The sequence below is a fragment of the Branchiostoma lanceolatum genome, chromosome 7, assembly GCF_035083965.1.
Source record: "Branchiostoma lanceolatum isolate klBraLanc5 chromosome 7, klBraLanc5.hap2, whole genome shotgun sequence".
NCBI classification, from domain to species: Eukaryota; Metazoa; Chordata; class Leptocardii; order Amphioxiformes; family Branchiostomatidae; genus Branchiostoma; species Branchiostoma lanceolatum.
Window position 1 is genome coordinate 11,573,753 of NC_089728.1, and position 14,137 is coordinate 11,587,889.

Genomic DNA, 14,137 nt, shown 5'->3' on the forward strand with positions numbered 1-14,137 from the left:
GAACATGTAGAAACCGCCTTCCGATTTCAATTCATATATTTTTGCGAGTGGCTAAGTGAGGAAAGGCGACGAACTGGAAAAAAATATCTAAAAGTAATGGTCAAAATTTCACAAAATGTCAAAAGTTTTAATTGATTTCTAGTCGCAAATACTTTTTGACGTATGATTTGTTTCCATCATTTTCACAGCAACCACTGCGCCTCCGGCCGTGGTGACAGAGGAAGGACTGAGCCCAGCCGTAGTCGGGGTGGTGGGCACTATGGGAAGCCTCACTTCCGTGGCGGCTCTCTATTGGCTCCTCTGGAAACCTGGCTGGCTGACGTGGCGCCTCAGCTCGTTACGTCACGTCAAATACCTCTCATCCATTGGTCCTCACTGTCTCACGTGTTCGCAGTTCTGTCAGAACAAGCTCTGTTCTCCGTTAGACGCCTGCCTCGGTACGGGCGCCACGTTAGTCACAGTCACGCCTGTCGGCATCACCATCGTGGTGGCAGAGGCAGAGGCATCCTCCTCCACCGCAGCCTCCCAAAATGCCCACATCGTGAAGAAGGAACCCACTAAAACGCGACTTACCAAACGACCAGGCAGTCCTTCGGTGGCGGTCGCCCCCGCTCCCGCAGCCGCCGCTGCTGCTGCCTCATCTCCCTTCCTGTCCGTAGACTACGGCCGGAGCGATCTGGTCAGGCTGACCACAGACAGGGCAAGACCCAGGGAAGGCGACTACTTGGACCAGTACGTCTGGGCCAGCAAGAAAAGACTCGGGATGGAACTGCTATAGACTTGTCCTCAGTAGACGTATCAATGATTCCAAGCAAGAAAATCAGAAGATACAATTTACTCAGTGAATGTTGCCTAGAAATCTTTAAAACATAATCAGAATATAGGAAGCGCTTGGAGTTTCTATGAAGGTAAATGTGACTAACATTAAATCCGTCCATCATTTAACCTCAAATCAGGTTCAACAAACCTCAAATCAGGTTCAACTTAACTTTCTGCTTGTTCATAGAGCTGACAGGTAACGTACCGTGTGTAAGGATCTGTAAGTGTTCTTTCAACCTTTGTTCGTGAGCTAACACAGAAGACAGCAGACGCATAGAGAGCATTGATTGATTTTGTTGAATGCTACCTACCCCTCCTAGAGGGTTAAAGGCTGTCTGTGTATGTTTTCGAAGTAACTAAGCAGGCTCAGCCTGAAGTTTGTTCGTTTGTTTGTTTATTTTTGTGTACAATGCCGTACATCAATGATAGCGTCATGGACCACATTATCAAAACGGGTTTCTGAGTTGTGTAAATAACATAAGAAGATTCAGGTAGTGAAAACAGGACGATTTAAGACGTTTACAACTGGTTGCAGAACAAAAGAAATTGTTTGCGTTTCTTAATAAAAGATGATATATTAGTTTTGTATACCTTGATTATTTGTGTATCAATTGCATTAGCCTCATAATGTACATAACTCCTGAAAGGTAGTCGGTTCCCTTTAAAAGTAGTATCAGGGCTAACCCAACAGCAATGTTTCTATAAAGTATTTCTACGTGTTTGTGCATATAAACAGCTGAAAGTTGCGACTCCAGGTAAACAAAAATTCGACGAAGCAATAAGTACGTGGAATGTTTTCTGCCACAATTGTGACACCAGTATTCACTAGACTTGCAGACTGATTTACCTTTGCAAGCGAAAAAAAATCGGGCATTACTTCGCTGAAAGTCTCACAATTTGAAATTGCCATTATTTGTGAACCCATGTACACTCTCCGTTAACGCTGTGCTGCAAATCCTATACTTACAGGCTTGCCGATACTATACTGGTAAGAACAGCACGTTTAAGCATTCGATATTGCTGGTGCAGTACTAAATGTGTCCCCAGAAACTTGAAATATAAGGAGACGAAGTATCGCATTGCACTGGTATCTTACAATCACATCTGTCAGATCCAGAAAACTGACTTCCATTAACGTCATTTTTTTACTAAACTATTCAAGATACTGGTATTTCTAAATCATATCAACATATTGAGGTGAAGGCTCTACATCTGATGATGAGTAACGTTCCACATTGCTGCGATGTACCTATACACTGTACGCCGTGACGCATCATGAAAGCATGCTATAGAGTATTGGTCTTTAAATTTGTATCGTTGGGGTCATACATAAATATTTGCTTTTTGCATGCATTGACTTCATGTCCGTGCTGTGCTCTCTTCCTCAAGTCTAACACTCTAACTCTGGAACAATCTCATCCGGTAAGGGTTTGTTGAAACCATCTTTTGCATAAATCCAGTATGTTTTGATGGAATTTCCTCCCTGAGGAAAAAAAATGTGAAGTTGTCATCAGAAACGAAAGCAATGCTGATTGAAAACGGTCAACAGTATGTAATTCAGTGTGGCAGATTTCTGTATTTCAAAACTTTTGAATGAGTCCACAGAGATTAGAATCGTCAATGTGACCTTTAGTTTAGAAAATATAGGGCTAAATAAAATGTTGGATATCATTTATACACTTTATGTGATAACATCTTACGTATGAGGTAAAAAAGGAAAAATGAATATCTAATAAATCTATTACCTTGATATCAACATCCCCACGTTATAAATTTTGAAGTTCCATACGATTATGATTTTTTATGCAATTTCCGTGATGAAATCTTACGTCTAAGACAAAGAATTTTTTAAAAAATGAAAAAGAAATAGTTATCAGCTTTATCACCTTGATATCAACATCCCCACGTTGGACCATGCGGAACCCTCCTATGCCCAGCAGAATATTGGCACAATCCTCACTAGCCTGAATCTTCATGCCTGGAATAAAGACGTCAAGTCAACGAAAGTTACCAAGGGTGCAGCGGAAAATGCAACAAATACCCTAATATGGGCCAGCGTTATTTCAAGACATCAAGAAGGAAGGCGTTCTCCGTCTTAAGAGTTATCTACATTGTTAGGGTGCGTGGTCTACTACACCTCTATAGAAGTTTGCGTGTTGTCGTCAAGATACCTTCGCATCAAAATATCACTAAAAGGTCTCATTTTGTACAGTTTTATACATCCAAAACCAACAACGTTGGATTTTCACCTGAAAGAGAGAGATGCCCACATAAGCCGCCCTTTCATATAAGGTGTGAGTCTTTCTAAAGGCCGGTCAATAAGAGTGTTAGTGCGGCCGGGAAAGCTGCTTACGTGTGATAATGGGGAAATGGGACTGTTGACGTCATCTCTTAATCATGTGAGTACCAGGATTTAATACCTTACAAGTAGTAAAACATAACAGATGATAATCCTCTCTTAGAGACGATCACAGGTAAGGGGTTTATACATGCAGTATTCATCATTTCGTGGCCTTGGAACCAGCTTAAAAAGAGAGTGCATATATGCCACATATACAGACCCAAGGGGAGGGTGTCCCTTCATGCCGCATTCGATGATGTCATTTCCTGCTTACCTTCTCCGGTTGTTTCCATGGTCAGTGCCACGCCGACGGTGTCGCCGAACACCGAGTAACGCGGCATGTTGAACCCGACCACGCCCGCTACAACAGGGCCTGGAGAAACGACATGGAACAACATTACTTATAAATATTTCATCCACCAATGGAAAAAAGGCCAAACGAATTCGAATCTATCACAATACAGCCAATGAAATAACAGTAAACGGCAGATGGCAGTCTATTTTTAGAAGTTTGAATGCATTAGGTGTGTGTGTGTGTGTGTCTGTGTGTGTCTGTGTGTGTGTTTTGTCCAGTGTGATATAGCCAGCTACCGCCGGGTGTCTGTGAAGCTGGTGTGTTACACCGAATGACAGTTCTGGCTGACCGGTCAGAGACAGTCCAGGCTTACCCGTGTGCATCCCCAAGCGGATCTGCAGCGCCCTGTCCCCGAGGAACCTGCTTCTGAAGCCGCACACCGTGCTGACCAGGTCCAGGGCCATGGTGGCGATCTGACCAGCATGCATGTTTCCATTCCGGACAGGAAGGCCGGACACTACCATCGTACTGGCATCAGCAACGCTGTCCAGCTGGGGGAAACCGAAATACTACAGTTCCTTGTGTTCAGTGGGATCTTTGGAAATGATGTTCCCATTTTTAAGATTCCCATGCTAAAACAAACTTTAAGGAATGTGAAGTACGACAAAAGTACATTAAGATAGAGAAAAAAACAACGATCGTTCATTTTTCTATTTCACAAAGTTAACCTCTGTAAACATTGCCGATGACCAAAAGGACACCAACTCAGTGATAGAAAGAATCCTTAAGGTCATAGGCTTTTGCTCAAACGTACCTGGTTGACGTCATAGCGGCCAAACACCTCATCAAAACTGTTGTACAGGTCATTCATCAGGTCAATCACCTGAGGAGACAGGGCACGGGATTATGGATATCTTTACGCGGTCCATTCTGTATATATGGTGTCTGCACGTTGGTCGGTAAGCTCATATACAAAGACAAGCTACTCTCATATTAGCCATAAAAAGTCAGAAACATAACTCGGCGTTTCTGGCCACGACCCTTAAGGAGTTGCCTCCCATTGAAATGTAATCATGAAGATTCAGAAAAATCCAGGTGCAGGCCCATATATTGCAGAGCGAAACACAAGTACAGGTCTCCATGGGTCCTAAAGATCATGTTCAAATTGTATATTAGAATGATATAATTATTTTAGCTAGAGATGATAGCTAACACGGTACGCTAACCTCCATCGCCTGCAGCTCGGAGCAGATGGAGGACAGGTTGATGACGTTGCAGTGGCAGATGGTGACCGACTCGAACGCCTCCGCGTTGACAGGCAGGCCAGCTTTCAGATTATCAGCTACTCCCCTGGACAGAAAAAAAAGACTTGCCTATTTCTACATGCAACTTTTTGTACAGTAATCCACATATTCACCTGATACATGATTATTGTTGAAAAATTGATGGTTCATCTATAATGCTTCAACATATAAAAAGGCCTTGGAGGTTACCTTGGAAGCATCCGGTAGAGGATGAGGTCGGTTTTGTGTTTCTCCGCCCGTAGCTCCTCAGTCCGTCTGTGCACCAGATCCTCCAGGTTGTTAGTGTACGACTCCAGCATCGAGAACATGTGATCGACGATGTTAAGGCGCCTGCGTAGGATTAAACACCAAGTCAATATGCATTCGAGATGCTGATCTCCTTACAGGTCAAAACAATATTCTTTTATAGATTTTCTACATTCTTTTTAAATTCCCGATGAAGGAAACCAGTCATACTGACACATATAAAGTAATTATCACAAAAATTGCAGCTTTGGCTTCATCTCTGTTACGTACTGGCCCTTGCTGAGCTGTCCGATGGCGGTGTCAATCAAAGAGAACTCCGGGCGGGCCTCCGGGTCCTCCTCCCAGCTCTGCTCCATCAGTGAGATGTACTGCCGCGGCACCATGGCGTCTCTCACCCACGGGCGGAACAGTGGACTCGTCCGAGCTTTCACCCTCTCTATGATGTCTAGAAGAGCAACAGAGTTGAACCACGTGAAAGTGAGATGAGAAATTAAGAATACAGAATCCTCACCGAAAATGAGGAAATCATGAGCCAAATCATTACAATTTCGTTGTCACGGAAGATAAGCACTCCTGTGAAGGTCATTGGATGTGTTATAAAGAAACTGCAGTGCACCTTGTGGCGTCATGAGTGACATCATGCAGTACGGCGCACCCCGAACAAATATCTCCTGCAGGATGACCCCGAAACTGTACACGTCACCCTTCTGTGTGCCCTTCTTGTTGGCAGTTTCCACAGGCTCACGTAGGTGTTCAGGAGCTGTCCACAACATGGCTAAAAACACAAACAAGTAAATCACACATTTATAGTCGCCCCAATGTCTATTGTCTGCCAACAGATGCCTTCCAAAATTTGTCGTAAGTCAGGAAGATAGCGCCAAGAAACAAAGTACAAAATGCCGATGGCAACTTTGCATGTTATTGTCATTCAATACTGAAATACACGAACTCGTCACTGTAAGCTGTTAAAGTACTAGTCTCCAGGATACTTGGCTCAAGGTTGTCCACTACTGTTTACCTATAGTCCACAGGATACTGTTAACATTTCCAGAATACTCTTAAGGCCTCAATGATGCTCTTGGTTTACGTTTCGTTACCTGCATATTCTCCCCTAGCCCGTGCCCGCACCCCCGAGCCAGACGACATCTCTCCGTAGTCAGTGATTTTCAGCATCCATCGCGAGTCGATCACACAGTTGGAGGACTTCAGGTTCCCGTGAGACACCAGCGCACTGCGGTGAAGGAAGTCCATACCCTAGAGAAGCGACAACACACAAGTCATGCATTCGTTCTCATCATAATGTAACACTTTGCCTTTCAACATCTCTAGCCGCATGATGTAGGAAGAGCCAAAAATGCATTGACGCAGAAATGTCAACAATTCCTTTGTATGAAAATGTTGGTCATAGTTTCGATCGTTTAAGAGAATCTGTTAAAGACGTTCCTGTTACCTTCACGATGTCTGTGATGAATGACGACTTGAAATTCCAGCTCAGCTTGATGTCGTCGTTGTGCAAAATATCCTGTCGAAACGAGATAACACAGAACAGTCATCGCGGTGTTGGTCTCGTTTGTTGTGAAAATATATGAGGCTACTTGCCCAAGTTATCAAGCAAAATTGAACAAGGCCTACATGCAGTTCTCATAGTTCTAAAATTGATGGAAAATCAAACTGAGGCTACTAGTGGATCTACACGTGTCAACAGTGCGTCCGACGTCCGATGATGATGGGAATATCAGAGATCTAGGCAAAGGTACTGAGGTATGCTTATGTTAGCACGAGGTTTACAGGAGGGGGTGGTGATTTTACCTGTAAGCTCCCTCTTGTACACAGCTCCATAACGGTGCAGATGTTCGGCGCGTCCACGCATGCTCCAACAAACGGAGTCAGGTTTTCATGGCGAATCTTGCTCATCTGTACAAACATAACTTTGTCAATCAGTAGGCATTCTCTCCACATCTCATCTGTCGACATCTTGTCAACATCTACATTTTCTGTCTTATAATGATATCAATTTGATTAGTAACTCCCAGCATTATGTTGTAACTAAAAACTATATGCATATGGTTCCTTATGCATGGAACCATATATATGTCTAGACTCATGTCTGTCTTGAAACATGTTGAATAGGCAACAGAATTACCTGGAAAAGCTCATAGAGACGAGTTGGAGTCAGCTCAAACTCATCAGGAGGGACGTGCTTCACCGCTACCATGGAATTCTGGAAATTAAGGTAAAGGCGAATTATACAACACTGGATAAAATCTCCATAAAATCTTGCAAAATTTCGCACTTCAGATCATCCAGTGATTTCCACAAAGCTGGTAATTTTGGCAAAACCCTGTAGTCCACAGATGAGTGCTGGTGTATCATGAACCATCTTTGAAGACAACGTCAATAAGACAAAGTGTTTCAATGATTTTACTGCAAACTCAATGGCTGGTGATATTACAAGATAACACATAAACGGTTTGATTGATTGATTGATTGATTGATTGATTGATTGATTGATTGATTCTGACAAGTACCTTGTGGTGCGCGGCATTGACCTTCCTCTTGTCGTGCAGCAGTTCGACCATCTCAAGGTCGTTGGAGAAGGAGGAACAGAACGGGTCGGCGTACGTGTGGCTGGACGCACTGGAGCGGGACGTGCGCGATGTGTAGGACATCCGGGAACCGTACTGGGAAACGAACAGACCCGCCATACACTTTTTATTCCATTTCTTCATATTTGATTTTCAATACTTCTGTTTATAGGTTTGGAAGTGCTTGTGGTATTCAACAATTCACTTATCAGGCTTCAACGAAAATCTTTTTTGATATCAATTTTACTAACGACAACCAAACAATCTGTCGCAGCTACAATTTTCTATAAGAATTTATGACAACAAAGAATTTTGAATTGACAGCACGGTTATATAGATTTCCCATACTGTATGTTTTTGCTTGCGTAACCTATAGAAGGCTGACTGCATTAAATTATGTATAACACGTCATCAACAAACATAATTTGCCTATCTGGTTATAGCTCGGGCCCACCATAGGTAAACATTTGTATAACACCTCAGTCCTGATATTGAAGTGTTGTGTTGTGTTGTGCAATTGTGTTATGCGGCCATCACCTTTCGCCGCGTTACGTGCGCGTGCCTATTCCGGCTGGGGTCAATGAAGGTCAACTCCTCGTAGTTAATCTTCCACATCATCTGCCACACTTCCTTCTTCACCATTTTCTTCCTAAAGAGTTTTGGATGAAAGAAGAAGTGATAAAGCTTTCAGTTTCAATGCTCATCCATATTAGTAGGCAAACAATACATATTTAAAGTTTTAATTTACTAAATGTGTTCTGGATGGAAACGGACTAAAGGAAACATCAATGTTGAAGCGCTAATTTTGTGTGTGTCTCAACTAAGAATTCTTCACATGCACCAAGGAGGTTAAATACTTAACGTTCTTGCATGCACCTGGCGTTCTTCAATAGCGCTATCTTATCGGCAGACTTACCTGATGATGAAGAACACGGCGAAGGCGGCGAGGGTGACCACCAGCAGTGACGTGGTGGTGGCGGCCACAATGGTGCTAGAGTCGATGGTGGGTCCGCTCTCGGGCAGCTCTGTGGAGAGATGTACGCGCACAAACTGAGAAGGCTTTTCTGATAGTATCGCTTATTTCATCGCTTTGTAGTACATTTGTACATCATGTGTTTGAACATTGAATATCTACTGTTGAAACTGGCTATGATACAAAATGTGCCCGACAGCCTGAAATCAATTAATGCTCGTTCAAGACAGTCTCTCTGTCTTGCCATCCTCCTTTCTATCCTTTCTTCTACCTTAGTTTCCTTTCACAGTTCCATTAATCATGTATCTCCAACCACAAGCCCTAAGCGTCTTTATCAACATTAGTGACGCAAAGAACCGTACCGTCCTTGGGAGGCCACGCTCCCCCGGGCCAGTAGTTGTAGGACTCGCCCACCAGACTGTAGAACCGTCTGGCTGTTTTGTTGTACTGTGCTATCATGCGAACCTGTTTCACACTGTGGTGGAACAGGGCATAGTCCGCAACCCTGTCGCCATCCTCGTCCATGTAGACTGTCTCATTGCAGAAGCCTGTGTTTCAGGAGAAAGTGGATGCTGCCACTGATAAAAACTTCCTAAAAAAAACTGTAGAGTTACGTGTGAACGAGAAATGATCACGGAGCTCGGGGACAAAACATCACCGATAGCTCTTGCAGCAGGGGTCTAACGTTGAAGCAGCCTTTATACACTTTTCTTCGTCTTAAAGACAGTGTCCTTACATTGCATTTCTAAGCAAAGGGTGCTTCTTCGTTCATTATCTAATAAAATGCGTAAAGGTCGGGCAAACTTGTGCGAAACTCATAAGAAAATACCCACCTATAAAACTCATGTTCCGCATGTTCTTGCTAATCTGGATTTCATTTGGATCCTGATATTCATCTGGAATTACTAATAGAAAAAGAGACAGAATGAACGATACACAGTACATCAGTTGCGCATAGGTACAATATTATAGCAACGAGACACGTCAGAAAATAAACATCAATTGAAAGGCTGAAAATATGTGTCGAAAACATTTGCTATCTCATCTCTAGTTCAATGTTCTTGTTATGATATAGTAGTTCCTACCCGGCAGAACCCCAGACCCCTCGTCAGCCCTCCCTTCTCGGCCGTCACTGTGGATCAGTGTCGGGGCGAATGTTCTGAGTAAGGACTGGTACAGTAACTGCACGGCGTTGTACAGGTTCGACATCTCCACCAGCCTGTCTATATCCTGACACGAACGGGAACGGGCAAAACAACAACACCGTCCATGTTAGAGTATGCACTATACACATTTCTGAGTTTTTAAGAGTCTGAATAACTAGATGCCATATAATAGTCTTTCATATTACTAGTATCTCGTATTCATAGTCTTTAAAGGGTATTCAATAGCTATTCCTAGCCTTAACCATATTCCTAATTATAACATCAATACTCTCCCTAATTATAACCCTAACCCCGTTTTACTCCAAGTTTAAAGAAGCATGTGTTAAGAAGTTGGAATACTTAGAGTGACCTCCGCTCTACTGATAAAGAGCATCATTACAGTACAGACCACCAAACTGAGGCATAAACATTCACCATTAGAGGTCCTTTGTAACGAAAACCCAATCTCAAACATTCGATCTGCTTTACCTCAACAGTCTTATGTCCATTGTCGTCTCCTTTCTTGGGGATATGTAGGTCAGGCATCTTGTCGTTGACCCTTTTTTGGAACTCCATGAGGTCGCAGCCGATGGCCAGTGTCCAGCCCAGCCTCATGACGGAGACGTAAGCTTCCCGCGCCTTTTCATCTTCTGTGTCGTTCATCCGCCACGCCCTGGGAGGACGCGGAACGTCATGTATCAACCATCCGGATGCTTTTTCCTAAAAAGTTTTGTCTCTAACTACCTTGAAATGTTTTAGCCTTTTCCCCCCAGTAACTGCGTACAAGATACTCAGTACTTTTACTCTACCTTTACTCCTGTAAGGTAACGGATTAACTGTTTTATGACTTTTTGTTTGTTTTTCCATCCCTTTAATACCCTCTTGGAGCTCTAGCTATTTAGCACATTTATTTAGTTCAGAAAAGTAGTGATTACTGAGAGTTACTCTTACAAAAAATCACTAGCACAACTTTTTTACTTACTTCGTGTTTTGGCATGTTTTACTAATACTAACTAAATAAATGTGTTAAATAATCAAGTCTCCTCTTGGGGCATCAATAATGTTTGGATTTTTCCAAGCCATTATACTGGTACCAGGCATGTATTATGCTATATTGTATCATATCATATTATACTGTTTTGAAGACAGTTTACACTGATATAAGGATGCAGGAAATGCGCTATACCTCTCTAAGATGGCTAGATCTGTGATAGGTTTCCTCTCCAGGGTGAGGAAGACGAACGTGCCGTCGGTCATCCCCAGCTCGTGCGCCGCCAGCATCAGCCGTCTCTCGTCCGCGCCCTTCTCCTCGTGGTGTATCAGGGACGACACGCACAGGATGATGACTACATGTATTGTAGGGTGTGGTGGAAATCGTTAGAGGGCGTTTAATAGTGGGAGGTTGGGGGGGGGGGGGGCGTTACAGGCTGTGGTAAAAGATTGGCAATCTTCATTTGGGAACCACATTACCCGGTCGGTGGAAATTGGGCGACAAAAAGCATTTGGAAAGGCGAAGCAAGCGACGTCATGATTATTGCGATATAAGAACTAGAAAATATGACGTGCTGATGGCAGTTTTATAGACTTATATCATAATGCATGGTGGCTTTTTGTATAATTCAAATATTTTCTTAAAGCCCATATTTGCGTGGGGATAAACTTGTCCATCTTGCTATATTAAAAACGTGTCTCGCTAGTCGCTACACTCGATTTATGACTATAGATATTTCCCATAATTGGTTCCACCGGTTGGCTCACAAACGCGTAGTCATTACACATTTGACGACTTTACTGCGCAGATATCAAACCGTGAACCGACATGTCTCAATGCAATAGCTGACTTATTACATCCGTGCTGAAGCCTGGAGGAGTTGGTCATGCCACACTTTACAATGGGAATCAACAGGTGGTGGGTGCCGGGCAATAAACAAATGTCAAAAATACATACGGGTGGGGGGCATTCTACCATTCATTAAACATTGTTTGAAAAATGATTTGAAGAAATTTCGTCACAACCATTTAGTAAATTTTAGTAGAGTTTTATCATCGTTAGAATGTCCTTAGCATGTACATTCATATTCACAGCAATAATTTTCAGCCTTGAAACTTCGACACCTACTTTGTGAGTGCGTTGCGGCTTCTCGCAGCGTCGCCTTCAGTGTTTCTCTGCTCGCACCTAGCTCGACGTTGATCCGCTTGACCAGCTGAATTTCTCTCTCGGGCAGCTGAATGGTCAGGTGGCTGGCCAGCATCTGCCACGACTCCTCCTGGGAGGCGACGACCACCACTTTGGTCCAGCCGAAGTGCGTGACCACCTGGGTGTATATGGCTGTCGTCTTGTCTGGCGGCAATGTCGTCCGTGCGAACGTTTGGTACTTGGTCTTATCGGATAGTTCGGTGGGGCTAGAACAGAAGGGAGAAATGAAGGGAATCTTCAGCCGCGTCATGGTCTCAGGCATGACTTTACACATGTCCTCACACTTCACACCGATCAACCCCACTGTGGAAATCTGGGAGGGACCGAAGAGGAAGATGCTGAAAAACGACGTCATGCCGTAGAAGGCGTCGCATTTCCCGTCTATGCTGCTGCTGCGATACTCGTAGTTAAATGTGATGTTGGGGAGGGATCCCGGCCCGTAGTTTATGTTGTCGACTGCGACTTCTGTAACCGCCTCCAGTTCCGTGTCCTCAGGAAACACCAAGGCGAAAGTAAAGCGTTTGTTACTTCCCTGAACCTCTTGGTTAGAAAGAAACAAAAGTACAAACACAACAACGAAATCGAGCAGGTGTTGAAATAGCATCATCTTGCGGTGAGGCGTGTCTCTTCGTAGATACTGTCAGCATTCAGGATACCGTACAGGTCCACGAAACTTTCAATGAAGTGCCAATTGGCACTGCCTCCTGTCTATGAAATACACAATTATTTCCTTCAGGCAATCTTATCCGGTGAATACGTCACATCATCTTCTCCTTGATAAAAAAGGGCCACTAGAACTCATGAGTCAACCGTGAAATCACCAGAAAGCATGTGTCCCGTCTGCCAGGGCTGTTTTCGTAACAAGAGTGAGAAAAATGTCAACAAGCAATATTTCCGCCGTAATCGGAGTTTGTTTGAACAGGTAAAATGAGAACCTGTGACAAACGGCACGTGGGTACAGTCATTTTAGAGCAGTGGCAGGTCGGAAGGAAGGGACTGCTACATCGGGCTGTAAATGTTGACTTACCGTTTATAGATTAATAAACATTAATATGACTTATTTTTTCAGGAAGGAGGGAGGGGCTTTGGCAATGTAAAGTGATGGCAGGAGAGGGGCACGAGTTAGGTCAGATAGGAAACTTGCTCCTGTACAGTTACTCCATACGATGCAATCCTTTGTATCTTAGCTTTTGCACCCGCAAGTATCCTCTGCACCAATTGCAAGAAAATATGGTGCATACGGATTCATAGTCCCCTGCATGTTTCATCAATATCTGACGTCATATTACACGGCCAGACATTGAAAAACGGTTCAAAGTCGCATTAAAAGCACTGCGTCACAGTTAGTTGCGCAACTTGCCGTACTCAGGATACTAACTACCGGCCCTGCCTGCGTGTCAACGGAAACGCGGACGTATCCAGTTGGTTCGAGTGTTACTCAAACAAAGATATGTAGGCCATAGCGCAGAAAGTTGGAGAAAAGCAAAGAAGCCCATATTTGTGTTTATTCTATTGACTGTATATATCGTATGGCGCACTGGTAGTGATGAAAACTTTATGAAGCAGGGCATCTCTGCAAGCGAACCTTCGTGAATAAACAACACGTGGGTGTATTAGTTAAAAGACAACTTGGAATAGCACTTCAGTGATGACTTCTTGATTCAGAAACCACAAACCATTAATTGTCTGGGACTACAAAGTGACTACCAAATGGACTGACTCTGAGGGCGAAATGATAAATTGTGCCTCATTATTGTATATTAGTCAACTTTTACCAGGGTACAAATACATAATTTTTCATGACTAATGCCAGGACCTTTTGCATTAGCCTCCTTCGCAGACTTGAAGAACGGCGGCATATACAGTATATTGGGGAGGGGGGGATGACACACACAAGGGAGTTATGTAGCCGAGGGAGTTGTGTAGCCGAGGGTTGACCGCCGTCCTATTAGGACTACACAACTCCCTCGGCTACATAACTCCCTTGTGTGTGTCATCCCCCCCTCCCCAATATACTGTATATGCCGCCGTTCTTCAAGTCTGCGAAGGAGGCTACTTTTGTCTGAGTAAATCGCGCTCCTAGCGGCCGGCCCGACGGTTACCGTCGGGAGGGGGTCATTACCCTGAGCCAGCGAGCGATTGTGTAAACACGGGCTACCAGGACCTCTGCCATGATGCATGCAAAGGCAAGGCAGTAGAACGCTGTTAAGCGGAAGGAATGTGAAGGACAAA

At 43.8% G+C, this 14,137-nt stretch overlaps 2 protein-coding genes across 3 annotated transcripts in view; one reads left to right on the forward strand and one right to left on the reverse strand.

Moving 5' to 3' along the window:
• The window catches only part of LOC136439284 (low-density lipoprotein receptor class A domain-containing protein 2-like), an 18,338-nt gene extending 16,931 nt beyond the window's left edge, over window positions 1–1,407 (forward strand). For both annotated transcript variants that reach the window (XM_066434610.1, XM_066434609.1), the window contains exon 4: window positions 189–1,407. In XM_066434610.1, coding sequence (XP_066290707.1) covers window positions 189–778 — 590 coding nt within the window. In that variant the 3' untranslated portion in view covers window positions 779–1,407. The remainder of the gene's footprint in view (window positions 1–188) is intronic.
• LOC136439281 (atrial natriuretic peptide receptor 1-like) lies at window positions 1,196–12,863 on the reverse strand. Its single transcript, XM_066434606.1, has 22 exons — window positions 11,828–12,863; window positions 10,895–11,054; window positions 10,198–10,381; window positions 9,649–9,793; window positions 9,397–9,468; window positions 8,926–9,111; window positions 8,507–8,615; window positions 8,128–8,239; window positions 7,534–7,686; window positions 7,149–7,226; window positions 6,815–6,919; window positions 6,456–6,527; window positions 6,103–6,259; window positions 5,622–5,780; window positions 5,276–5,450; window positions 4,949–5,089; window positions 4,682–4,805; window positions 4,270–4,338; window positions 3,829–4,006; window positions 3,435–3,533; window positions 2,706–2,797; window positions 1,196–2,302 (listed from the first exon to the last, which is right to left on the reverse strand). The coding sequence occupies exons 1-22, from the start codon at window positions 12,510–12,512 to the stop codon at window positions 2,210–2,212; spliced, it is 3,348 nt and encodes a 1,115-aa protein (XP_066290703.1). The 5' UTR covers window positions 12,513–12,863; the 3' UTR covers window positions 1,196–2,209.
• Window positions 12,864–14,137: the final 1,274 nt, after the last annotated feature.

Bases quoted from the DNA above. Each gene is read 5' to 3' on its own strand.
- LOC136439281 (XM_066434606.1), bottom strand. From the start codon at position 12,512: ATGATGCTATTTCAACACCTGCTCGATTTCGTTGTTGTGTTTGTACTT. The intron at 5,781-6,102 runs GTAACGAAACGT...TTGTGTTTTTAG, and splicing joins GGCTAGGGGAGAATATGCAG to CCATGTTGTGGACAGCTCCT. The intron at 4,339-4,681 runs GTTAGCGTACCG...CTGTCTCCTCAG, and splicing joins CCGAGCTGCAGGCGATGGAG to GTGATTGACCTGATGAATGA.